The following is a 27,046-nucleotide window of genomic DNA, read 5'->3' as shown; positions in this document are numbered from 1 at the left end:
GGGGAGGGTGGGTGGGTCAGGAGGCGGCAGCGACAGAGAAAGTCTGGGGTCTGTTTTAGCCCGAGGCTCCGCTCAAATTGAGATTCCTCTTCACGTACAGTCTGTTGTGTCGAGCCACGCTTTCGCTCTTTGTCTGGATGCTTTTCATTTAGTCGGTTTCAGCCTAACTTGTACAGCTCATCCTTAAAATATTAATTGCGCCACCCACAATGTGGGTGTTTTTTTTTTTTTTCCCCTGTGATAATGGTGAAAAATAGTACTCATTACTGGGCTTGTATATTTCCATTTACAATTCCAATCACTTGCCAGCATCAAGTTTGTTAAAACTATTGGAATCCTAAAGTAAAATCTTCTGATGAGAGACATTTTCCAACTCATGGAGTTGACAAACTGACACCTCCCCTATCATAAACATGCCACATCTAGACTGAGGAACTGAGATCAGCAATAACACAATCCAGCGAACCGGGAGACACTTTTGTTTTGCCTCCCCAATCGATTGCAAAATATAAATCCCAATGAAAATGGCAAAAGGCCAGTCGGGAAAACTATATACAGATAATTGGTTATTGGAAATGAATGTCATTTTTAAAGGCCAGATACTTTCTGCGTATACAGCTGCACGCTCCTAACTTCTCCTGATGTCTGCTGATCTTTCTATATTTCGTGTTTGGTAAGAGTCCACGTGTAAAGATATACACGCTAAATTAAAGTCAGTGCCATTTACGCTGTCTTCAATTGATACACCGTAACATTGTGTGCCGTATGCTGTCTTCTCTGAGACAATAATACAGTGGACCCATTATTAGCCTCCCTCATGCCACTGCTGCAAGTCCTGACTCGTCCAAAGCTATGGAGACCATTTAATATGGCTTGCAACTTTCATTCATTCTGCCGTTTATTATCCATACCGATTATCCTGCATTCGGGGTTGCGGGGACACCGGAGTCTATCCCATCCATTGAGCGAGAGGCGGGGTTCACCCCAGACCGGCTACATGTCAATCACAGGACCACATATATGGACATTAATTCATAATATGGAGATATATAGCCATTAACTCTCATTCAAATGTGAGAGTCATTTAGGGTCTCCAATGAACCTGCGCGTTTTTGTATTTTGGGAAGAACCCGGAGGAAACCCACGTCGCAATCAAACCAGGAACCATCATTTTCATTGATTCTGTATTTGTTTTCAGACAGTTTTATTTTCGACCGATATGTAGCCATTTCTTGTCTGTAGAGACTCACCTGCACAACATAAATCACACTTAGCCCGATGAATTCTTGCCCACTCTTGTCTTTATTAGGACATTTAAAGTTGGGAATAAAATGCATGTAACTTTTGCTGCAGCAATATGTAAAATAGGACGCAAAGAAATAAAATAAGCCGCTGCACACCCCTCCAAAAAAAAAAAAAAAAAAAAAGCACACAAATCTTGGTAATTCACATATGAAAATAAAAGAAATTCCAGTGGCTGCTACACAATAACAACTTATATCATAAATAATTTTTTTAAACTGCTGCTCATATTCATGGCTTTTTAAGACCTGCTTGGGAACATTTGTTTTCTCGTATTGTCAACATATCACTGTACAAAAATGGTTTCGAGAACATTCTGTGAAAGGCCAGTTTCACCAAAGGACGAATGATAAGTAATATTTACATTTGGCTTCTGAGTCACTGTAACGTACAAACAACAAAAGGCACTGTGTCATAACATTGTCATAACATATAAACACATACTGAGAAGTCGCTGAGGGAAAAAAAACGGGGCCACTTCAGTAGAATAACATGTTCAAACTTTTTAGTCAGTCATTAAAGTGAAAATGATGTAGCTGATGCGTATACTATATTTATTATGCAATAATGTCTAACATAGTGAGACGACACAAATGTTCACATCAGCATGTCTACAACTTTCGACGGAGAATGCGTGATATAGAAAAAGTGGATCTGATGAATTTGAATGTGTGTTCAATATACATTGTAAAACGCAGCACTTGCGTGCCCGACTGGAAACGTGAAATTGATCTTGTAGTCACCGCTTGTTTCGAGTTAGACGGGAAAATCAAGTTAGCTGCACATTTATGGATAACACCGTTCTTGCCGGGCTTGCTGACAGAGTGACATACTTTGCAAACTGTTAGTCTGCACGCAGGGATTTATCACTTGATACTTGTTAGGTATATTTAATATATTGTCAAAAATGTACTTTGGTTAAGTATATTAGTGATGAATATTGTCCTTTATTTGGATGTATTTATTGGCTATAGGCAGCATTAGTCTGTAAGTGTCTGCTATTATCCAAACGTTTGTGGGAATCTAAAGACGTCCTTTGCGTCGCGCTGAGGTGACGGTCTGCGTCAGGATGCTGCCCCAAGTGGACGGTTGATTCTATACACGGCACTCATGCATGTTGCAGTAGCACAAACAGGTGGGTGGGTTTCACAGTGTCTCCTTTGTTAAAGAAGGGAATAAAAATCACCACGCTGCCTGGATTCATCCAGTATTGCCACTTTGACGGTATTGGTCTCTAACCTATACGCTCTGGGTTTTGAAACCTCAGGCGAGACATCACTTTATTGAGTAAAGCAGTTCAGCGGTATGGCAGAGAGACAGAGGATGAGCCGTGGAAAAGTACTGACAGCACAACCAGTCCTCCAGCTCGGCGTTCCTCTCGGGCTCCAGCGAACGTTCGGCGAACTTCATCATCAACAGGGCCCGTTTCACATCCAGCCAGTTGAGGAGGCCCTCGTGTCTCGAGCCATCTACGAAACCTCCGCTTTGTCCGTGTCTCTCCCATTGCTGCTCCATCAGGTCCTTCCTTGGACCCCAAAGGAGGCTCTGCAGGATGCGCTTGGCCTCCTGGATGTGGATACGCTTGATGGGGTCCGGCTGGAGCAGGAGCTGCGCCAACTTCTGGAGGCCGGCAGAGTAAAGGGACACAGTAGGGATGGAAGGCAAATCCTCACAGTGGTAGTCTTGTTCCTTCAGCGCTGGACTCACTTCGAAAGGGTTGGGTTGGTGGAGGAGCTCGTAGATCAAAATGCCTGTCTGGAACTCGTCAAACTTCCGATACTGGGCGGCGGACACGATCTCGGGCGCCAACCGCGCGTGGTCGCGTTTGGCGCGAGGGTCCACGCCGGCCGACGCGGCGTCCTCAGAGGAGCGACGCTTGGCCTTAGCGAAGTTGCTAATGAGGAGCCGGGGAAGGTGACGTTGAATGTCTACGGCGCCGAAACCGTTCCCGCCGCTTGTGTCGTTGACATTCTGTTGGGACATTTGTATTGTCGGCCTGCGGTGATGAGATACCAACAACAAGTTCTCCAGGCAGAGATCACGGTGCGTGACTCCGTGCTCCTTCAAATGCTCCAGGCCGTTGCAGAGCTGGAGAAGCAGGAAGCAAATGCGGCGCTCGTACACTTCCGGTTGGCTCTTGTGGAACGCCTCCCAATCCCGGGCGAAGTCAGCTGCGGTTTGATGGGGGATGTCAGGGGTGATGACCACCACTCGCTCTCGCTCTACTTGTTGGCCGATCGTGGACAGCGAGGGCGGAGGCAAAGGGGAAGCGGGTGTCGTCGGCAGTGAAACTTGGTCGGAGGGCAACATGCTCTGGGGCACGCAAGCCAGAAAGTGGCCGCAGTCCTGCTGGAGGTTGAAGTGGGAAGGTATGCTCTGTTGCACCGACAGGCCGTAGAGATGTCCCTGTTTGGCCTCCACGGATGGGCCCTTGCAGATCTGGAGAGGTGTAAACACAACAGGCGGGGGAGGAAGGAATGAGGCAAAGGAGGAGAAAGGAACAGAGGGGGTAGAGCGAGAGGAATTCCAGAGACGGGAAGGGAGGGGAGCCGAGAAACATAAGAAAAGAATTCTTAGTGAGGTTTCAAGGTCAACGCCAATTCACTTCCTGCTTTCGTTGGACTGATTCAGCCCACGTCCTGCGAAGTTGAATAAACAAAATTTAATTTACCCACCGGCCGAACGGTGTTTTTAATTCCATTGAAAGCTACTTAATTTAATCCGTCGAATTTCAATTCAAACACACAGATATCGTTTCCTTTAAGCAAATCCATGCTTTTGAAATGCATTTGTAGCGAGTCTCATTATTGCATTATACAAATACTGTGTGACACCTGAAATCTCTTCCGAATGTAGATAACCGTGTGTGTGTGTTTGAGCACGCTAGCCTTGATTACTTGGCTTTACTGACAGTAAATCCCGCCTGGAATGTAAAGATTAATTGGCCTTCAGATATTAAGCAAGACTGCTGGCACCAGGGCCGCGGCACCACACTCACAATAAAAACAGCTGCCGCTTTGTACAACATTAATGACTTTGGGACAAAGGTCACCGAGACGGCATCCACACCCATCTTCGTGGTGCGTTTATACAAAATGCCTCGAGGGGTTGTGGGGCCATCCTATCTGCAGACTCAAGACAAACGAGAGCACAGCCCGATTTTTATCTCCAATCTAACCGATACCACCTTAAATAATTCCCAACACTCGCTGTGCAAATGTGTGTGAACACAGGAGGCTTGGCTTGACTAGTACTCCTCAATGGAGGAAATACACTGTTTTACTTATTCTAAGTTATTCTTTTGTCATCTGCACACAAAACAGTTGTGGGCATTGCAGGTACAGTGAGTAGATAAGAGGATGGCCAGAAGGCACTCTTGAAAAATAAGTGATAAAATACATGAAATTAAAAGATATTTTAAGCGAGGGAGAGTGTGATCTTCAGCTCCTGTACAGTGTTCAGTGTTGAATACCTGCAAGCTAGGATTAGGCGGGTCGTAAACATAGGGTTTCATTGTTTAACGGATCATTAAAAGAACAGTCATTTGTCATGGAGCCACCAACTAATATCCCCGCTGATCAGTTGGACTGATCTATCGGTCTGTGTTGAAGACTGATGGGAAATAAAGAACATTTTGACATTTATTTCGATGATTTAATTGGATTATTTTTAATCAAGTCCAACAGCTAGATCAGGGGTCTGCAACCCGCAGCTCCGGAGCTGCATTTTTGATCCCTGCGGCTCCCTGTGGCTTTTGAAAGTTATTAACTTTTATTAGGTTTTTTAATTAAAATGTATTTTAATTTAGTTTCTTCATTTTTAAATTAAATTATTTTATTTATTTTTTTTAATTTGCAGATTATGGCGATCTTGCAACATCTAAATAAAGCGTGTTCAAATATTTTTGTTGCTCTCTCTACGAGCACCAGTAAAAGGACGACATCACACAGAGAAAAAACGGCATTTTCGGTTTGCTGCCGGTTCTTCTTTTTTTCCTTTTTTCTTCGGACTCAAATAGACACGGAATATTTTGCTTAAAAGTAACCTTTAACCCAACATCTTTTTTTCAGAGTTCAAAATGTTTTGTCGCATGCAGAAATGCGATTTCATTTTCTCTGCAGTTGTTCATTCATTTAAAGAAGTGCAACACATAAAGTTGATACATGGCATAAAGGAAAATAACGTTATAAGCCGTGCCCATTCATTTTAAATTTCAAAATGGTTCTGTGGCTCCCGGTGTTTTCTTTACTGCAGGGAAACGGGCTCTTTGAGAGGTAAAGGTTGCTGACCCTTGACCTTGACGAGACCTGGGCACTTTACGGCCCGCGGGCCACATCCGGCCTGCCCAATAATTTTCTTTGAATATTTTTAACAAATATTTTCAATCAATGATAAATTCAGAAACTCCCTATATTTTTCCTTTTGTTTGATTTTGTATGGATGATTGCATTCAAAATAATGTCGGTGCATTTATATGATCATTAATGATTAAGTTGAAATAAAATGCCGAAAAATGTAAATATTTAAATTACAGTTTTTATATTGTTCAATTTACATGATATAGAAGTTAAATATAAAATGTGTATATTTTGCCCACCCCTGACCTAGACCCTACTTACTGGCCCTTTAAAAAAAAAATCCCAAGAGACATTGATAATATTCACCGCATAAAATCGACAGGTGCAATAAAGGGGATTACCTTCACGGCGTAAGAATTGGCAGGGTCCGAGGCACAGGCGGCAGAATAGTAGACAGCGTCTCCTGCGTTGCAGCTCGGCTTGTTGGACGTCAGCCTGAACAGAGACCAGTTGCTCTCCTCGAACCTAAGCGTGTTCTTCTGGGAGCGAGTGAAATGATCCTCGCATTTGAGAGCCAAACGCCGCAGAGACTCGGCGTAAAGGCCTCCTAGTTTTGAATACACGCCCTCCCTGCTATCAATGTTACTCAGAAGGGTTTGGAGCTGCAGGCTGGAACCTAGGTTTGGTGCCGAGCCTTGTTCCGTGGAGGAAAACGGCACGCTCAGCTGCGGGGAGGAGGAGCAGGTGATGCTGCTTCGACCGTGGACCCCCAGGCGCCCGTGACTCTTGAAAGGCTCGTCCAACGTCCTGGACATCGAGGGTCGGTTCAGCTGGGTGTTACAACGCTCCAGCGATTCGTTGGAGGAGAAAACGGGCCGAGGGTCGACGGGACTGGATGGCAAACTGGCCCGCGAGCTGACTTCGGTGGTTCGACACACGTTGCTCTCCGAGCCCGTGAACGGGAGGCGAGGGTAGGCTCGGACGAAAGGTTTTCCGTTGGCGCGATCGGGAGCGGACACCGTGCGGTTCACCAGCTTTTTCTCCGGCAGCGGTGGAGGTTGGGAAGCGAAGCTGTTAAACAGGGGCGGGTGGGGAGACCCCGGTGCTGAGGTCACGGGGCTTCTGGTGAAAGGAGACGAACAAGACACTCGCGTGGCATCCCGAGGGCCTGGAAGGAAAAGAAAAAGAGCAAATATTTCATTTATGCTGCAGAAAGATTTTCAAACAGGCATCAAAAGTAAAGCCGTGGTTGCGTTGACTTTTGAACGGAAATGACAGAAAACTCCTCTTGGCTAAGAGTAAGACTTGGCCAGGACTCCCTTGAAAAAGAGGTTTTTAATCTCAATGGGACTTTCCTGGTTAAATAAAGGGAAAAAAAATAAAGGAAAAAATAAGATAAGATAAGATAAGATAAGAACAACTTTATTAATCCCGAAGGAAATTGTTATGCCAGAGTTACAGAAAATATAACAGTAATAAATAATAAAAAGAAAAAGGCAGAATTAGAAATAAAAATAAACTATAAACTATAAAGTGTCTCAGTGAAACTATAAAGTGTCTTAGTAAACAAGTGATAAAACTATAAGTGTCTTAGTAACAAGTGAGGTAAGGAGTGCACAATAGTATGATAAAAGGAAAAATTGTAGTGTAGCTGTTATGAAATGAAATATTGCACAGTTCTGAATATTGCACAAAAAACAGTTGTTTTTTTTAGGTTAAAGATAGGTTTTTATGGTTGCCGGCAGAAAAATAGATATAAAATATATATATATATATATATATGAAGGAAATATATATATATATATATGAAGGAAATAAAGGAAAAATGAAGGGAAATGAATAAAATAAATAAACAAATAAATAAATAAAATAAAAATAAAAAATAAAAATAAAGGGAAAAAAATAATTGATAAATAAAATAAATAAATATAAAGGGGAAAAAAAAAGAAAGTGTATCAAACACCTCATATGTATCACTTATGGCAGAAAACAAAAAGACACACAAACACAACTAATTTTGTCTTGTCTTTCCACAGCGTTTGTGGATTTAGACAAGATTTAACACTGTACTTTGTCCGGGTATTTTTTTCTGACCTAACCCCACACAGTCTTACTTATTCCTTCGTGGCAGCTGTGAGTTTGATTTATTTACTACACACTGCCTGCTCCTATTCCTCAGTGACAGTTGCGGATTTAATTTATTTACCGTGCCATGCCTCCCGCCTAGCCCCGAGCGCGTGCATCCTTACCTCGTTTCTTTAAAAGAGCGGGAAATTTCCACAGTCCGGGGTACATCCTGACGTTCAACCCGTCTCCGGTCCAACAAGACATTTGCGAATTTTAAGATTTACGGTCGGGCCTTCGCATTACACCAGAGGAGACAGATACTATGATAATTGTGTGGTGGAGTCTCCCATAACTGCAGTGGGTGGAAGACAGCGTAGGAAAAAGAAAAGAGGATGTAGCCAATCCCTTTTTCCCTCGTTATCGGAGTCCATAATTATCTCTTCAAACAACATCGGCCAGGAAGTTGCAGCAATTACAAGTGTCTGAGCGACGCAGAAGTCCCATGTAAAGGATGACCGTAATTCTGAAACCGCAGACGCATGCCGCTCGTTCTGTGCCACGTTTCAGGTTCGACGATGATAACAAAATCCTGAGCGCAAAAATAAATTCGTACTTAAATGCGGGGGAGATAAGCCGGCAGGCTGTTGCTATAAAATACTTTCACAATGGACAAAAGGCCTTTATAGTAACATTTTAAAAGCAGCGCCTGAACTTGCCTCTCTAGAGAGGATTACCAGATGAAGGGGCGAGATATTACCTACAAGCATTTCCACCAACGTTTTTAGACCACCTATCTTGTCTACAGCCACATCCCGAGTACTCAGATTGACTCAGAACATCCAATAATGCTCTCATTGTTTTTAAGAGTCTTAGAGATCATTCTGATTCAGGAGATTGCGAAGAAATATCCACATTTTTTTCAGGGGTTTGGCCACATTGTTGATGATAGTATTTTGTTTTTTTTTTATTCCACAATTATCTGTCGGCAATGTTCCGCAACCTAGATACTGCAACCGACCATCAGAGCAAAGCGACTGTTGAAATTCAGCGTTTTCACTGAATGGATCATATAATCACGAAATTGGTGGATCAAGAAATTCCTTTTTGTGTGTCATCGTCATTTGCCCTTTCGTCAGAATCCCTTCGCAAGTTTCCACTGGGCCGGCGGAAAAAAAAAAAACCTCTTTAACTTTGAGAAAGTGATAGTTACCGGTGTCGGCTGTCAGGCTGTCGGTGGAGGCCGTGGGTAGACCGGCACTGCCCAGGCCTTGGAGCGTCGAAGTGGGGCTCTCCGCTGACCCTTGCCGGCTGCAGCGATCCAACTCCATGTTGCTGCCGCTGATTTTTCCGGACACCCTGCAAGGGGGATCGCAGCAAAGATGAGCACGGACAAGTTCAATGTGAAACAGTAAAACACACGCGCATTTTTTTTTTTTTTTTTTTTGGAACATTTATTAGAACAGGTTCCTTAACAGAGTCACACACATTCTTACAAAACCTCATAACAAGATACACATTATACAATATTCTTTATAGGTCACTTATTTCCTCACTAGCAAGCGAAAAATAAAATAAGGCTAAAAAAAAATTAAAAAAATTAAAAAAAAACATTAACTCAGTCAAATAGAGATAATATCTTCAACTCTCCAAATATTGTTTAATGGGTGCCCATTTGTCAAGATATAGGTCTGTCCAAAGTTGTAAGATTGCTGTTATGCGTTCCATGCAGTTTACATCCTTAAGCCTCTGACGCCACTGGTCCAGGGTGGGTGGGTGGGGTTTGAGCCAGTTTACTGTGATCATTTTATGTGCAATTAATAGAAGAACTCTAAGCGAAAACACCTGGTTTTTCCTTAAATCGCTTGTTGATGCTGTACCCATAATAAATTGCTGTGGATCAATTGGTCTGTTTAATTTTAAAATCTCACTTATTTGTTTTTTTACCTCTTCCCAGAATTTCATCAGTTTAGGGCAGTCCCAAAAAAATGTGGGAAAAGTCCCCCGTTATGCCACAGCCCCTCCAACACAGGGGAGAACAGTTATTATCATAAGAAGCTATTATCAAGGGAGTTTTAAAATACCTTATTCTTAACGCGCATTTCTTAGACATATTTCTTTTTCATGTGTAAATAACTCAACCAGCTCAACCCAACTGGCTGCACTGTCCCCTGGTGGTGACGGCTATACACACACACACACACACACACACACACACACACACACACACACACACACACACGCCCTCACTTTCAGTTCTGAACCTTTCACTTCCTTTGTAAAGAGGCACATTTCTTTGGTTTGTAGTGTTAACTGTGAGAAATGTCCAGCTTCATTTGTCACCTATCTTGTACTTTTTCACAACACCACTTTTTTTTTTGCCATCTATTTTTATGCCGCTATCATCTTTTTTTATGTCTATATTATTTGTATGTCGATTATAATTTTTTTTGCTTCTTTTTTCACGCACGCGTCTGACCGCGAGTCTACGAATTTTCTTTATGCCTGCATAATGACAATAAAAACTCTTTCAGTCTTGAGTCTAGTACAACCGACGATTACCGCCACTTAAAATGCGGAAGAAAACGACACGAGAAGACTTCCTAATCAAGGTGACCAATTAAGGGGGAGTGACAGCCATTCACTCGGCTCATTATACCCGCTAACAGCTCCGAGAGCCGGGGTCTCGTCCCTTCATATTCGCTCTATCAGAAAATGATTCCTCTGTCCGTTTATCTGCTGGCTTTTTGGCCGGAACTCCGGCGTGCATCAGCGGAACAAACAGATGAGGAAGAGAGGAGAAGACAGGAACGCAAAGGGGGGGAAAACAAAGGTCTCGGTGTGCAGTCGGCTCAGAGATCCGCTATCATTTTACAGACAAGGGCGGTGATGAGGAGCAGTCGGCATGCTCAGGCTGTGTAGAATGATAATGTGCGAAGGGATTAGGAGTCTTTGTGCGTGCATGTGCGCCTGTGCTTGTCTCACTCCAGATCCCACGGGTTTGTATCCAAAACACGGGATTTTCTTTGGTGAAAGAATGTCAAACTCCGCTTGTGACCTGTGGGGAGGATGTGCATGGCCGAACACGCCTTCTGGGCAAGGACGGGCAAACCTTGACTCGGATAAAGGGCCACATGTAAAACTGATCCTGCATTTAAGGTTGAAAATAACCTGACCTCTATCAAGGCGGCTGTGTGTTGTTTTTTTTTTTTTTTTGCCATTTGTTTGGCTTGCAGGCTCTCTGTGTGCAGGATTATGCAAAAAAGAAACAAACAAACAAAATGTTGATTTTTTTTAAATCCTTGGTGGAAGCTCGGGGCCTGGATGGATGAAGAAATTTTAATTCAGAATTCAGAGATCGTCGCAGATTAGCTTCGACGGCGGCTGCTGGGCCGGTTTACAGTGCAAACATTTTTTCTTAATATTCATTTAATGAAAAGCAGAAATGTCTATCATTTTCCTTTGAAAAGGAAAACTTGGATGCAACTCTGTATGCTTTTGGAAAGCCATGCACTTCTGCAAACCCAGATCATGCAAACTCCACACAGAATGTCTGAATTGAACAAACCAGACCTTCTTGCTGCGCCAGCTCTGTCCTACATAAACCCTAAAACCTACCAGATTTATGTTTTGGAATCAGTTCAGTAACACCAGTAACCCATATTTAACAATCATGTTACAGTAATGTACATGTGAGATCAGTTGACCCCCCCCCCCCCCCCCCCCCCACACACACACACACACACACACACACCCCTAGATGGTTATTAATAAACACACAACAGTGGCAGAACGGGTTTAAATCGGGGAACGGACCAGCGGGCACCATATGACTGCGCTATACAGAGCGACATGATGTCAAACTACTCTGCAGTGTTGTTGTGGAGCAAATCACCCCCCACCATACACACACACACACACACACACACAAACACACACACACACACACACACATAGGTTCTATTTTTTCCAAGCAACAGTGCAGGACTTTCTGTTGTGTAAATATATGATCAAATTTCCCCTGCTAACGATCAACATGTTACGGCGTCACGACTGATTCGCATTTTATTATTGTATCTGATCAGTTATTAGGACAACAATGTTCAAATGTTCATTTCTGATCGGGTGTCGGCTGCGACGATGTCGATGTCGGGCAGCAAATGCCAACGCTTTGATTCAGCACGTTGTTTTCAGCTTACGTCGATACCGCTGTTTTCTATGTTGTTGCTTAGGAGACAAGATGAATCGAATCTGGTGTTGGATTTCAACACCAACCTGATTTCAGTTGCCGGCTGACGTGGAACTTCTACCTGACTTATTTCCAATATATTTTCGGATACATCTCCTGATATATCGCTACTCTGCTGCTTTGAAGATCACTCTGGTATGACAATGCACGCCAACGCGGCTGGATTACCAGAAATGAGAAATCAAGAATCAACCGGGCTCTAAAAATAACTTTACCAAAAAAAAAAACAAAAAAAAAACTGCTTTATCGCAGATCTCTTGCAACCAAACACACCACATGCTATCAATCAAAATAATACCAAGGATAATTAATAATATTGACACAAATAGTGATAATAATCATAATACTAACAACAACAACAACAACAACAACAACAACAACAATCAAAATAATGATAATAAGAATACCAAGATAATAATAAGATTAATTTTACCAGGAAAGAAAAAAAATCAGTATAATTTTCTTTCTGCCTGGTGTATCACTTAATGACACATTTTTCAGGATTGTTCTTGAGGTGGAGTTGGTAGCAACTATCGCTGACTCATATTTCGCCCTGACTTATACCGGAGATGGGGGGGGCACGCAGAGGGCAAAAAAAAAAAAAAATCCAGGTTTATTCGGGTATCGATTGTAAACCCATTTTTAAATTATTTCAAAGACTCGAGTGGTTTGAATGGGATTATGCAACGAGATGTGTATTTTCTTGTTTCTGTGCAACCGACAACGCACCGATGAATGACGTCTTTTGTTTCTTCAACGCGGCTGTCTACTCATACAGTCCTCGAAAAAAAAAAAAAAATCCATTAATGTTTAACACAAATCCTTATCTTGCAACTGCATGTTATCATCTCGCTCACGATAATACGGCAATCCGCTTTTCATAATATGCATATTACTTGAATGAATATACCAAATAGGTATAATATCTCTTCGCTGTCATCTAGAGCACTGTTTAATTTCAACGCTTTCAAAGGCGCTTATAGAAAATTTTAATATTCTTAAGATTATGAGGATTTAAAGGGTTTTAATAAGAGGGTAAATGAGGAAACACCAACAAGTAGCCTAGTATATTTAACCTTTGAGAGGTGCAACGGCGAGCTGAGGCCTTCACTCACCTGCAAAAGCACTGTGGTTATTGTGATCTTGCAGAAACACGCTCAAGATCAACCTCAACCGCCACCTTCCTGTGCAGACAAGAGCTTCTGCGTTTCCCTTCAGAAGTCCGACGGTAGTCTGATTTTCCGTCTATCGCCGAAAGACAATCGCGAGTAAAGGTCGCCTCCAGGTGCCTACCTCATGACGGCGAGGCCGAGGTCCGCGTCTAAAGACCGTGAACGAAAATGCCTCTGGATCAGACCGGAGGCTCTCTAAAGCCGCCAGTCCAGGAGTAGTAACAGAACCCCGGCTCCATATGAGTCAAGTGTATTTAAAGTCTGTCTCAGCAGGAAAAGCGGCAGTGCCCATTAGATGCGTGAAATTAAAGCAGCCATAACTCAAATATCGTATTAAGTCCAATAATGTCAGCTCGCTTTGGAGCAGCAAGATGCTGTCTGTTCCCCTGCAAAGGAAGGGATCAAGAGGTTTCTGAGGAGGGAGGGGCAAACTCTCTTGGAACTGTGGTTTAGAGTGCAAAAGGCAATTCAGGCTCAGTGGGTTTGAAACCACATGCCTGATCTATAAATTCTAATTCTATTGGTGCGACCAACTGCCAGGCTGGGACAGTTTGGGAGTTGCCCGGGGCAACAATCTGTTCTGCGAAGCTCCTCCTTCTGGCAATATTCGCTGTCCAGTCGACACGCCTTCACTGATGACTTGCACATGCACACATGCATGAGTAATCTACCTCCACAAACACACACACACACACACACACACACCTGAAGGTGATGTTGAGGTCAGCTTTCTGCAAAGATAAACTGGGTGTTTTTCCCATCGGGATCAAAGATTTTATTTTGAGTGTGTGTGTGAAACCATCTGCGACTTTTAAATGATTCAGCACATCGAAATGCTGCTTCGCCGGGTGCGAGTGTGTACGTATGATCGCCATTCGCCTCACGCACAAAACTGCCTCCTCGGTCGATGACCAAGGTTTGAAATTTTGAACACTTTGGAGATTTCTACTCTAGTTTCCCTGCTGCATTAAGATACGCAGAGTCCATGGACACTTGAGGATCAAATACAGTAGAACTTCTGGCTTAGGAACTTCTGGCCCCAAATCACGATCAAATTGACCGACGAACCGAGTTTTCGATCAAATTGATCAAATTTCGAAACGAGCCGCGAACAAACCATGTTGCGCAAACACTGAAACAAACACACTGGCTTTCCACGTTGTGGCGTCGCTCCACGTTGTTTACATCGTTCATCGTTGTGTTCTCACTTTTTTTGTGCTATCTATCAGTGAGTTAGCCCTCATTATTTCTCCCGAAAAAGTCCGAATGCAAGCGGTGTTACGAAGAAGTTACGAATTGCAGTCGATCTCAACATGGAAATAATTGCTAAATGTGAAAGTGGTGTTAGTGTCACAAATCTCGCCAAGCACTGTGACAAGGCTAAAAAAACCATCTGTGCAATCCTGAGGAACAAAGAAGCGCTAAAGATGGCTGATGTGGCTGGGGTGACTACGGTATTGAAGCAAAGGTCTTGAGCGGTGGCCCCCAAACTACGGCCCGGGGGCCGGATACGGCCCGCCTCCACATTTTGCCCGGCCCCTGAACAATACCAGAGATGCATTATGATGCAGGGTTCGCTCAGCGGAGTGCATTTGTACGCCGAGCTCAGCTTAAACGGTCCTCTGATCGAACGAGCTTTCGGGTTGCTCAACTGATAGCGAGCAGCGGTAAACTTTTCACCGATGGAGAACTTATCAAGAAATGTTTGAAAGCTGTCGCAAGTCTGTCGGCGACTACGATCACAAGACGTATTGAAGAAATTGGGGGTGATGTATATGCCCAGCTACAGCGGAAGACAAAATAATTTGACTTTTTGTAAATAGCACTGGATGAGAGCACGGATGTGCAGGACACAGCGCAGCTGTAAATATTATTTGTGGAGTTAGCGCAAACTTTAAAAATGTGCGAGGATCTGGCAGCCTACCAAAGTCTCAAAGGGACTACAACTGGGGGGAGAATATTTGTGAAAAACTTGAAAAGGGTTATTTGGTTATAATTTATTTCATAAATAGTATTATTTATTTCATTAATAATGTTATTATTTATTTTTTGATTATTTTTTTTTTCATGTCAAGATCCCAGAAAGGGTTAATTTTTGCTTACGTGTGGTTTTCTGGAAAACGATAAATGTTTACGTTTAGACACCTCGTCACGCGATCGTCACACTTTTTGTTACAAACTGTCGCGGCCTCCCGTCAGAGAAGGAAAAAGTTATTTGGCCCTTGCATGAAAAAGTTTTGGGACCCCTGGTCTTGAGTGTTTGAAAAAGTAGAAAAGTTAATGTTAGTTTGTATCAATGAAAGACAGCTTGCTGGAGATAGCGTTCGCGAAAGTCTCAAATGCGAGAAGGCTTTATTTTTGCAGATTTAATGAAGTAAACACAGAGTACAAGAAGAGAAAGAACTCCAAAAACACCGTAATAATTAAGGCTATCTTATATTCCTTTTTGTATTTTTGCCACATATAAACTCATAAAAAAAAAAAAAAATTTTTGAGGACTGGGTTTACATTGATTTCAATGGGAAAAAATGATTTGAGTCAAAGAACGAATTAAAATCGTAAGCCGAGGTTCCACCAGACTCTTAACCCCTCAACTAAGCTCAGGACAGGAAAAAGGCGTGTTACCACAAGCATCCCGTCTAGGTGTATTTTTATCAGCATAGGATAGGATAGGAGGATAGGATAATACTTTATTGATCCCCATCGAGGGGGGAATGCCGGCTGTGTGAGTGGTAAAAGGCGTCACCGCAAACAAAAGACCCTTGAAATGTCATTGAAAAGTCGCGGTCTGCTTTTTGCTGACTCGCGCAGCTCTTTTGAGTGGAAGAACGTCTGCTGGTCTCAAGGATGTCGGCCTCGTGTTACACCTCGTCACGCCGTCCCGAACAAAGGAAAGTTTATTTTGAGGGGGATCATTTGACGCTCTTAATAAGTGCAACACAAGTCAGTTCCTCTGTCTCTTGCTGTGGGTTGGTGACTCAGACGGCGGGTGTGTATTCTTGGTCTTATGCAGAGTCAGTATGAAACGGCTGAGTCTACCAGAATCCCTTTTTTGCGGAGCCCATTAAAGACAGTTATATTACACCGCTGTCCATATTAACATGTAAATCCCCAGAGACAGAATGGGGTGGAAGGTGAAGAGCCCGCAGCACTGAAGCTCAAAGAAATAGCCGGGATTTATTAAAACTATGTTGTTTCCGATTGTGAAATGTGGATTCGATTTAAAAAAAAAAAAAAAAGGGGGACTACTCAGGGCACTTCGGAGAATTATATCGGCATTGTTTGGACTAGTAACCGAAGGTTACTTCCTCATGACTAATGCACTCACAGGAAACAGATTTAAGTCTTGCGGGTGTGGGGTGACGGATGTGTGTGTGTGGCAGCATTTCTACTTCAACAGCACCTTCCGTTTTGTTAGGCTTCTTTTCTTTTGGTGTGTGATCATGAGATTAGGTATGAGAAATTCATCCATATATTTTTTTATATCCTCCAGTATTTTGAATGCAAAATCTGCGATAATCCTGTTAAATTATCTTGTCCGATCAAGGTCAATTCTTTCCAAGTGAATTTTTTTTTTGTTGACAAAAAATGATCATGTCGTGCCAAAAATGAGCGGAAGCATCTTAAAAAAAGAGAACGTATACTTTGGAATAATGAAGAAATTAGCAGAATATTAGGTAAATATTACCCAAGGGTGACGAGTCAGGTATTAGAAAGAACCAAAATGTGTTTAAACATATACTTATTAAACTACAACTGGAATTAAACTCTTTCCTTCATTCATTTATGCATTCATTTATTGTCTGTACCACTTATCCCATCGAAGGATAGAGAGGCGGGAAAAACTCTTGCATATTCAAAATATCTACATATGTTTTGATGTATATTGATATTTTATTTAGTTTTTTGAAGCGCCATCTGAATATTAAGACATTAATTTACCCTCATCACCCAGCTGGCACTGATCCCCTCATGGCCGTCTTATTTTGGAAAGATGAATATCAATGTACGTCTTGTTTAAGAATCCGAATAAATGGGGGAAAAAAAAAAACATGGTTACAATTCTGCAGCCGCATGTGAGCATCATTAATTTGTGGCAAAATGATACCAGCAGGTGTAAATAAGATAATAATTTTTACACGAAGCTGCATCTGAACACCTCCTAATGGCAGCTTTGTCCCTGCATGACAATGTCAATGGAGTGAGGCCTGTTATTCTTTTTTTTTTTTTTCCGTCTTTCTTTTACAGATTTCCTATTGTGCTCCAGCCAAAACAAATTTACAGCAACGTGATACAGCGGGGGGACTATTTAACAGACCCATTTTGTGTGTTAATTAGAATTGAAAAAGTCACATTACCAGTATGAATAGAACAAGGCATGCATTGAAGAATATGCCCGAGCAGTTTCAATGATCACAAGTCGCCAGAATGGAGGCTGATTCAAGGCTGAATAATGACGTTATGAAAGGAGAGGGCACAGGACGATTCAGCGGAGAGTGTCTGCACTGAGATGCATGTTTAAGCGAGCGCACACACACACACACACACACACACACATACACTCGCACGCACTGACTGGTAATATATATTGGTGCTACATTGCATGAGAAGCACCAAATCTATTTATTGCACCATCTAACAGCAAAATGCATGCAGGCTTTCAAAGTGAGTGCATGTTGTAAGTGCTGAATAATGTAATCTAATGAAACCAGAGCGATGTTTGAAAGTACAATTCCATCAATGCAAATGTAAGTCGCAGGTAAGAAACTGAAGTGCAGACACGCAAAATATACACCACTGTGGCCAGTTCAGGTTTAACTATAGAAACCAGGGCACATATATAGTAATTAAGCCTTTATCTGACATTTTCTTATCTCACTGTAAACACTATTTAGGACAATCCCTTCAGGATGGGAAACAAAATCTAAACAGAGCTCATCGTGATGGCTGGTGGATCCTCGGCGCCTGATTCGCGCTCATCATGAAAATGTATTGAAAAATGTAAACTGAAACAACTCAGCGATGCCGTCAGCTAAATATGAAATATTTAAATACTTTTTACTGAGAGTAAAAACAGATTGATTTTACAAGCTAAATTAAGATCCGGACCTCCCAACTGTGTCAGATGATTAGCGGGGAGAAGACTGAGGTTTATTACTCATAAAAAAAAAAAAATTAAAAAAAAAGCGTTGGATTCCTCTGTCTTTCTCTGTTGTTATCAGTCCGTGTTAGAATTGAATTTTAACCGAAATACACCGTGACTAGCTTCTGCAGTGATCTTGTATTCCCGATCAGGAACAAATGATGGGATTTGTCTTACCTGTGCAGTTTCTTTGGAGGAGGAGGTGGCGGATTGGATTCGGGGATGGCGGCTCCTTTCCCTGCTGCCGGCGACTCTGCTGAGGCGTCACGCAACGGTTGCTTGGTCGGCATGCTCCCGTTATGCTTTCCCTCCTCCTCTGCACCGGAGGCCTCGGTCTCCCGCTGACAGGCACCATTGTTGGGTACGGCCAGAGGGGCCGTGCCTGGCTCTGTCATTGGAGGGGGGCTGCTGTGGGCCTTCCAGTCCCTGGACTCCTTCCAGACAGCGGCGCCATTGACCGGGCCCGTCGCATGCGAGGTTGTGGCCGGATTGGTAGCCGCCTTCTTTGTCTCGCCCTCTTTCCGATCTCTCTCCTCGTCCTCCTCTTCCTCCTCGATGCGACAGTTCCAGCCGGGGTTATGGTGGTGGGACTTGAGCCAGCGGTCGGACGCCGCGGTATGATTTTCCGCATGGACCTTGAAGTGGCCCTCTCTGGCAGAGACCAGGAAGAGCATGGGGAGTTCAGGAAGGGGGACGGGGGACGATACGGATTGCGTGAGGCCCGAGGTGCTGAGTTTGGCCAGATCCGGAAGCGGGACCGGAGAGGACATCGATGACGTGAGGCTGGAGGTGCCCAGCTTAGGCGAGCGGCTTGTCCTCTTCGGGGGAATAGGCGGGCTAGACTGGGGCTTGTTGTGAAGCGGGGGAGGCACGCTGGCTTCTGTCACTAAGGAGGGCGCGCTGTGGCTCGGGCTGGGCCACCGGAAAGCCGAGATGCTCTGATCTTTGTGCGCCGTGGGGCTAAAATGGCATTCGGTGCTGACCGCGGAATCCGGGCTGCTCAGGTAGAAAGTCCTGTTGTTTTCCTCGGTGTGAGCGGCCACGACGGTGATGGTGGCCCGCTGACTCTCCCCCGAGCTCGGAGGCGAGTTCTTCGTCTGGTCGGGAGAATCCGGAAGGGACTGTGACCGATTTCCCTGCGGCTTGCGTTTTTTCTTGGTGCTCTCGGCATAAATGGGCTCGGCGTCCGGCCCGTTGGGAGAGCTGGGGGCCGACGAAGCGTTGTCCGCCGCGGGTGGACTCTGAGGGCTGGCCGACCTTACCTGTCTCCCTACCGAACCCTGCGCGACCGGAGGTGAGTCAGTACTACTTTGGTAAGAAGCAGAAGAGGAGTCTGATAGACTGGCCTCTTTGGAAAGGACGGGAGGACGGTTGGGGGACGACTGAGGGCTCTGGCTGATATTGACGCACAGGGTGGTGCTGTACGCCGAGGCGGGTCCCGAGGAACCGAAAGGTAAATCCACAGATTCCTGATGGCCCTCTTGAGAATTGGCCCTGTTCTTTAGACAATTTCCATTGTAAGTGCTCTTGGTTCGACTGGTCGCGCTGCTGTTCTGCTGCCTGCACGTGTCTCCGTTGGCGGTTTTCTTTATGTTCTTTGAGCCTTTGCCTTCTTCTTGGGTGACATAGATACTGCTTATGATCATGGTGTCTTTGGGCAGGCATTTGGGAGACAGGGGGGACTGAGGAAAGCTACCGTTGTAGTCCTTCTTGGCTTCGGGACTCTGAAGAACCGAGTCTTTCAGGGCCTTGTTGCAGACGTTACCGTCGATGTAAAAAGACGACAGGTCGAAGAGTTTCTTTAGACCCAGACGTTCAGCTGGGCTCTTTGTGTTCTCCTGTTGAGACACAAACAGAGGTCAACGTTAAAAACCAACGCGTTTTTCGGGAGCGTTTAATAGAGGAAAGACAGAATCACCTGCTGCTCTATGTTCATGTTTACATCAGTCATAGTTTCGTTCGTGTCCAGACTCATCATAGTGGGTTTGACAGCGATGGTTGGCTTGCTGTAGGGCGAAGGCGATGTTACTCCGGCTTCTTCATCACCTCCGAGGCTGCTCTTCAAACAAGTCGCTGGCAAAACACCATCCGGGCCGTTGTGAGTTTTGTGCGCGCTGAGCAGGTGGAAGCAGTTCTTACAAGAGCCTGGTTTCCACACGTGTTCTGCAAAGTCACTGCACGCTGACATCTTGGGTTCGCTGAATCAGAGAAGGTCAGAGGCGGCTGAGGAGTAATCTGGTAGGTACGGGATAAGCTCTCATGGCTGGTCATCCACAGGCAGCGTGCAGAGGAGAAAGGAAAAAGAAACTGGTTTTAGCGTTAAAGGAATGAAGTCCATTCAAACCACAGGTGTCAAACTCTGGCCCGCGGGCCAAATTTGGCCCGCACTGTAATTATATTTGGCCCGCAAAGCCAAATTATTAAAAGCCAAAGATTATTAAAGCTGGCCCGCCGGGATAGTCTACATCAGGGGTGTCAAACTCAAGGCCCGTGGGCCGGATTAGGACCGTGAACAGGTTTAATCCGGCTCGCAAAGCTAAAAAAATACCGGGTTTGAGGAGTGAAATGAACAATAGGTACCGAACAGTAGTTCATATGTCATGATTTTACTGATCCGGCCCACCTTAGAATAGATTTTCCCTCGTGTTGCCCCTGAGCTAAAATGAGTTTGACACCCCTGGTCTACATTTACCGCTAATTCTACAAATCCACGGATTTTCTGCTAGTGTTTTGGCACGAAAATCACAACAGGACCCATAAACGCCCTCTCCTCTGTTGACAGTAGTCATAGCGACCTTATGCTAATACTGCCAACCTGCTACTTAGGCAGAAAACGGGATTTTGCATGTATGCAATATTAAGTTATATATTGTATGGTATTAAGCTGTGCTTCTTCCATATTTTGTTTTGAAGCAAAACTTGCTTGGGTTCATTGTTTTATCTAGAGGAAGATTTTTTTCAATAAATATAAATGTTGGCCCGCGACTTTGTCCCAGTTTTGAATTTTGGCCCACTGTGTATTTGAGTTTGACACCCCTGATTTAAACAGTATTTTGTGTTTGAGAGACTTAAGTAAAAATTAAACCATTCCTTCTTACACAGTAAATTGTATATATTATTACATGATGAATAATGAAAATACAGTAGCCCCTTAAGATACAGATCACTTTACATATGATTTTTTTAAGATACGAAGCGTGATTCAAGCAAATTTTATCCTTGAAATCTTGATACGAAGTCTTGATACGAATAAGAGAGTGAGAAAATCAAAATTTACGCGGTATGCGCCAAGCGAGCCCCCACAACTTGAATACGCTTCATGACGGCGTCGCATCTTCTGAATTGCCGTTGCTCGCCGCTCTCACCCTGAGGCCTCGCAGCTTCAGGCATCCCTCGGCCTCTTCGTCCGAGTAGCTCATCCAGTACGCATATCTCAAGTCACGTTCCTATCTCTTGAGTGGCATCATTTTATATCTTTGTGCTTATTTTGATTTTTTTTTTTGTAATAATCATCGTGGGGCCTAAGAAGGGAAGTGATGAACCCAGAAAGATGATGCTTCCTATGGAAATTAAGCATGAAATTATTCATTGCATTATATATATCCTTCTTTTTCAGGGTTTTTCTATAGTAATATCCTTATTTTGTGATTTTTTTTTTTTTTTTGTGGGTTTTGGAACAAATTCATTTCTTTTCTGTTATTTTAAATAGGGAAAATTCACTAAAGATCCGAAAAAAAAATCAACATATGTACCCACTTCTTGAACAAATTAGATTTGTATCTTAAGGGACCACTGTACATTATATTTCTAAGAACTCATCAACATGAATTCAATATATTTTTTCAATCTGCACACCAGTATATAAAGTAAATCAATCAAATACCGAGCGCCTGAGCACTTAACAAATTGCAAGGAAACGTTAGCACATACTATCTCTGAAAAGGGAACATGAAACTACAACTGCTCAAATAAAGTCCATAACACAATGCCGTAAATTGATATAAACTCCAGCATATAATTGTTGGTTTGTATTAAGATGAGCCTCCGAAGGAGGGAGTAAGTCAGCGATAGAGCTGGACTTTGCTTTGCAAACAGCGTCGATATGTGAATTTCGATTGCATCACCGGACGGCCGTAAGATGATGATAATGTCTGAACAGGTGCGATAACATCATAAATCATGTGTCGGCATTCATCAATATAATTGATGAGACGACAGTTCAATTCAATCACAACAGATCCGAACTCCGACGCCATGAATTAAAGTGTCCAAATCCGTCTTTTTTTTTTTTTTGCTAATTTTTTGATGAGGTATTTCCAATTCTTTTTTTTTTTTCCTCCATAATGCCCTTTTTGGACAAAATCATCAAAACAATTCAAATATGATGAGGCAGTTCGGACTGTGGAAGCGTCTCATCGAAGGCGCGTTATCTGTGGGCGTAACGTGAGGAGACCCTGCGATTCTTGTTCCCATGGCCTCCTAAATTAGAGGGTATGCGGCGTCTGTTGAACTTCTTGTGTGAGCAGCGAGACATAAAAGCGTTCCAGAGTCCTCTGCAGCCCCCGACACGCTACAAGACCACGGAGGAGCAACAAGCATCCCGGAGGTCGGAATGTCAGGAATGTCTAAAAGGGCGCAAGTCTCACCAGGGTAAATCTCACACCCACAAAAAAAAAAAAAAAAAAAAAGCCCCCACCCTCCCCTCCAACCCGCACACAAACACACACTCGGACCACATGTGTTTTCTTCTCCCTCAAACAAACCGACCTCCACACCTCCCGCGCCTGCCGTCCTGTTTGACCGGAATGACAGCGAGAGGATCGACGCCACTTCACAGGGATCATTTGTTCCTCGGCATCAAGGCGCGCCTCTTTACGTCCCCTCGAGACGCTTTAACTGCCTCTCAACAAGGCGTTGCGATGACACACGGCATCATTTGCATAACTAGAGTAAATATCCACGGACCGAAGGCCCCCCCCCCCCCCTCGGGGATGAACCATCGTTCTGGAGAACGGCGGTTGGGAATCTTCATGTGAAATTAGGGAGCTGCTCGTGGCGATTTATCCGAGCCTTAGATTTGCTGAGACTTGCAGATTGGCTGGAAGAACGTTGGAATTGTAAAATAGATAAAAATGCTGGGCTAAAAGCAGAAGATTTTCATGGTCACGGGCTAAAAAACTGAAACTTGGAAGGAAATCTTGGGAATTTTGCGACCGACGTCATTTCCAGTCTTTTCAGTTTCAGTCTTTTCCTAGTCTTGTGCTTACGATTATACGATTGTCGCAAGTCTTTAAGTCTTTGCAGTGACGTAACACAATCAACAACCAATAGATGAGCTTGAACAAAACCGGAAAAAAAGGAAACCTGGTAGATAAACAATCGTCAAAGCGGTATTGGCAGCAAATACGGTATTTGTTGGCGGAACGGGAACGGCGAAGGACGTCCAGAAAGAGGTCCGGATGGTGGCGCTGTGGGTAGAACAGGCCGGCTTGGACCGTGTCAACTCTCCAGCGTATCACGACCAAGTTGAGACGGAAAAGCGATGGATTGAAATAGCAGACGCTCAAAAGCATTGCGTAACAGAAAAGAAAATACTGAAAGAATCTAGTTGTAGCCTTGTGATCCTGTAAGATTCACAGCCTTTGTAAAATCTCAAATTGAGACCAGACTGTGTCTAAAAACTAGAGCGCGAATGTACGAGATGATGGTTCCAAATCTTTTCAAAGTCTTCTGATGTATGGAAGGAGTTTCCCTGTTGATAAAGATGGTGCATGTTTTTTTTTCTTGTCTGACTCAGTTTGGGAAGGAAAGCACCAACTCGCGCTGTGTTTGTTTGAACATTCCTGCAATCGACTCCGGTGTTTGATGCTGTGTGTGTGTGAGCGTGAGTCACACGAAACAATGACCGATCACAAGCATACACACCATTAGCCGACTCCTGGTTGCGCTCTATCGCAGGACGAATGACAATCGGATCCAGGTTTGAGGGACTCGATGGCAGAATCTGACCACAATGATGAGGACACAACCCAAAATATGTGATGTTTCACTTTCCCAGCGGGATAACAAAAGGGGTCGGACATGTGGGAGTCCGTCTGAAATGCCAAACATTTTTTTTTTGTGCTCTCATTCCCCAAGCAAAAGTCAAAACCCAGCTCTTGCTTGTGTTCCTCTGCTTCTTTACACTTTGACAGAATGCCGGTGTCTACATTCCCCGCGCCTCTTCGCTCTCAAGGTCTAATATTTCTCACTTCCTCCTTGTAAAAACACACAGGTCACCAGACATTCAGCCCTAACGACAACCTCTAGGCCCCGTAGGCAAAAATATTTCACGTGCCTGTTAGAAGTCAGAGACCGGAAACATAAGATGAGCGTGATGAGAGGAAAAAAAAAAAAGGGTGACTTGAGAAATGGGGATGTTGGCGTTGCTGCAACTGACGTGTGACCTGGATTTTCGTCATTCTAGGGGGGATGTGATGAATTTTGATCACGCATTTCGAGTCTGCGTGACCCACAGTATGTTGACATCCCAAGCGGGCATCCACCCACACCTGTCCAGCCACTAGATGTCTCAAAAAAACAATTTTTGCTGGGGGAAATTAAAGGGCAGTTCCACAAAAAGTATATCTATATATGTATATTCATATATAAATATACATAATATACTTCTTTCATCTGACTATACAGCAGCAGACAACCAACACGTGACCAGGAAGTGCACAAAGGTTAGAGGGCTTATCAATACACAACAGCTGGGAAAACTGCACTTTGTGCAGATCTGTCTGCAGCACAAAAGGATCAGCTACATATAAGTGACACCCCCCCCAACACACACACACACGCACATGCACACACGCACGCCAGTAGGGGCGCAAACATGCACACGCCAGCAATTGCCTTTATGAAGCATAGGTCATCTGATGGTTATTGTACTTGGGTTACTGTAACAGAATTCGGTGCCATGTGCTGGCAAACCGCCCCTTTTTAAAGACGCACACACACACACACACACACACGCACACATACATACAAGCGCAGACATACACGCACACGCACAAGAGTTGCCAAGTCAATACATCCCCGTGAAGTCCTTTAAGTTGAAGGTTTCAAGTTTAAACGAAAATTCCGCTTTATTTGTACGTATTTTTTTGCTTTTGTTCGTTTTTTGTTTGGTTTGGTTTGTTTGTTTCCAAAAAAAAAAGAAAAAAAACAAAACACCTGTTTCTTCTTCCTCCCTCCACGTGTTTCGGTCCAGAAGATCCGTTTCCAGACGCGCAAATCACTTCCCATTTACGCAGGTGATTTGGGAGGAATGCGACATAATAATGACCACAATAATAATAAAAAAAAAACAATAATTTAAACAATAATAGTTTTCAGAAAAAAATAAATAAATAAATCATTCTAAGCATAATAGGAAATAAATAAATGCGATCGTTAACCTTGGAAGAAGTTACCGCGGTGCGATCGGAATGGGAGGCGGCGGCGGCGGTTCTGCAGCCGGGCTGCGCCGACCAAGGTTACCGCTGCTTACCTGCTCGGACCTTCTCTTCCCGGCAACACGAAACCAAACCAAAATCAGTGAGGATGAAGGAAGGAAGGATGAGGTGGTTGTGCTGGATGGGGGTTGAGAGAAATCAGCAATCGCAGTCAGGCTTCAGTCTTGTTCCGGTGGAAGCGGAGGCCCGGTATCCGTAGCCCGGCTGCGACAGGTTGATTTACCCGGGGAATGAGCGCTGTCCGCCCGCCTGCAGCCGCCGCTGCTGCCGCTGGAGCCACTGGAGCTTCTGCTGGAGCCGCTGCCGCTGCTGCACTGAGCGGGGAGGCGGAGCGGGACTCCTCTGCTGCAGCGGCGTGGGCGGGGGTGGGGGGGTGGGGAGTGGGGGGAGGAGCTCCCACGGTCGTGCACGGAGGCGCGTATACACGCACGGCGACGTCCAACCCACCCCGCGTCCACTCAACCACATGTTAGGGGATGTGGTACTTTATAATTATGTCGATGGCTCTGTGATAAGCACGCACACACACATACACACACACACATACACACACACGCACACACACACACACACACGCACACACACACGCACACACACACGCACACACACACACACACACACTGACTGATCATGTACCAATTACGTGACCTCTTACAAAAGAGTACTGCTACTACAACACCTTCAGTTAATGATAATCACATTTAATAATAACTTTAGAAATGTGTATTATACTAGAGTTACTCTGATGTCCACTGTTATCAGACCCGTCTAAGAATAAGAATAAGAATAAGAATAAGAATAAGAATAAGAATAAGAATAAGAACAAATGTATTTATCCTTAAGGAAATTGTTGTGCCAGAGTTTCAAGTTAAACATAACAATATTAAATTACTGTAGGAAATTGTATAAACAGTATGAAAAAGAGGGGAGAATAAGAAATACAAATATAACTATAAAGTGTCAAAGTAACAAGTCAAGGCTATAAAGTGTCTTAAGGTCTTAAGTACAAAGATTAACTTCCTGCTGTTGATAATTGCATGGCAGTCATTACTCATCATATAAAAAGATTAACGTTTCAGTATGGCACATTTGTTACTGTTTTGAATGTCTTTAGGTAAGTTGTTTGTTTTAGGACAGGATAGAATAATACTTTATTGATCCCCATTGGGGAAGTTCGAGGGTGGTGCAGTGGCAGGCGCTTCCACCTAACAGGAAGAAGGTCGCTGCTTCGATTCTGACAGGAAGACTTTCTGTGCAGAGTCGCCATCATCTCTGCACGCTTTCCTTCAAAAGTCAAAAAACATGCAGTAGTTCAATGT

General features: G+C 43.8%; 1 protein-coding gene across 2 annotated transcripts; it reads right to left on the bottom strand.

Moving 5' to 3' along the window:
• Positions 1 to 1,286: 1,286 nt before the first annotated feature.
• On the bottom strand, positions 1,287 to 25,950 carry prag1 (PEAK1 related, kinase-activating pseudokinase 1). Of its 2 annotated transcripts, XM_086152106.1 has the most exons (6): positions 25,763 to 25,950; positions 20,147 to 20,491; positions 18,406 to 20,066; positions 8,878 to 9,023; positions 6,002 to 6,768; positions 1,287 to 3,741 (listed from the first exon to the last, which is right to left on the bottom strand). In XM_086152106.1, exons 2-6 carry the CDS (start codon positions 20,414 to 20,416, stop codon positions 2,578 to 2,580), a joined length of 4,008 nt encoding a protein of 1,335 aa, XP_086008232.1. In that variant the 5' UTR covers positions 20,417 to 20,491; positions 25,763 to 25,950; the 3' UTR covers positions 1,287 to 2,577. The 2 variants fall into 2 exon arrangements, with proteins under 2 accessions (XP_086008232.1, XP_086008233.1); XM_086152107.1 differs by lacking the exon at positions 25,763 to 25,950 and having other exon boundaries at positions 20,147 to 23,000.
• Between the last annotated feature and the right edge of the window lie 1,096 nt (positions 25,951 to 27,046).

The sequence above is a fragment of the Fistularia commersonii genome, chromosome 9, assembly GCF_037954325.1.
Source record: "Fistularia commersonii isolate RoL2024-O1a breed Wild chromosome 9, RoL_Fcom_v1.0, whole genome shotgun sequence".
Lineage (NCBI taxonomy): Eukaryota > Metazoa > Chordata > Actinopteri > Syngnathiformes > Fistulariidae > Fistularia > Fistularia commersonii.
Note: the sequence above shows the minus strand (reverse complement) of the source record. Positions and strands in the feature narration are given on the sequence as shown.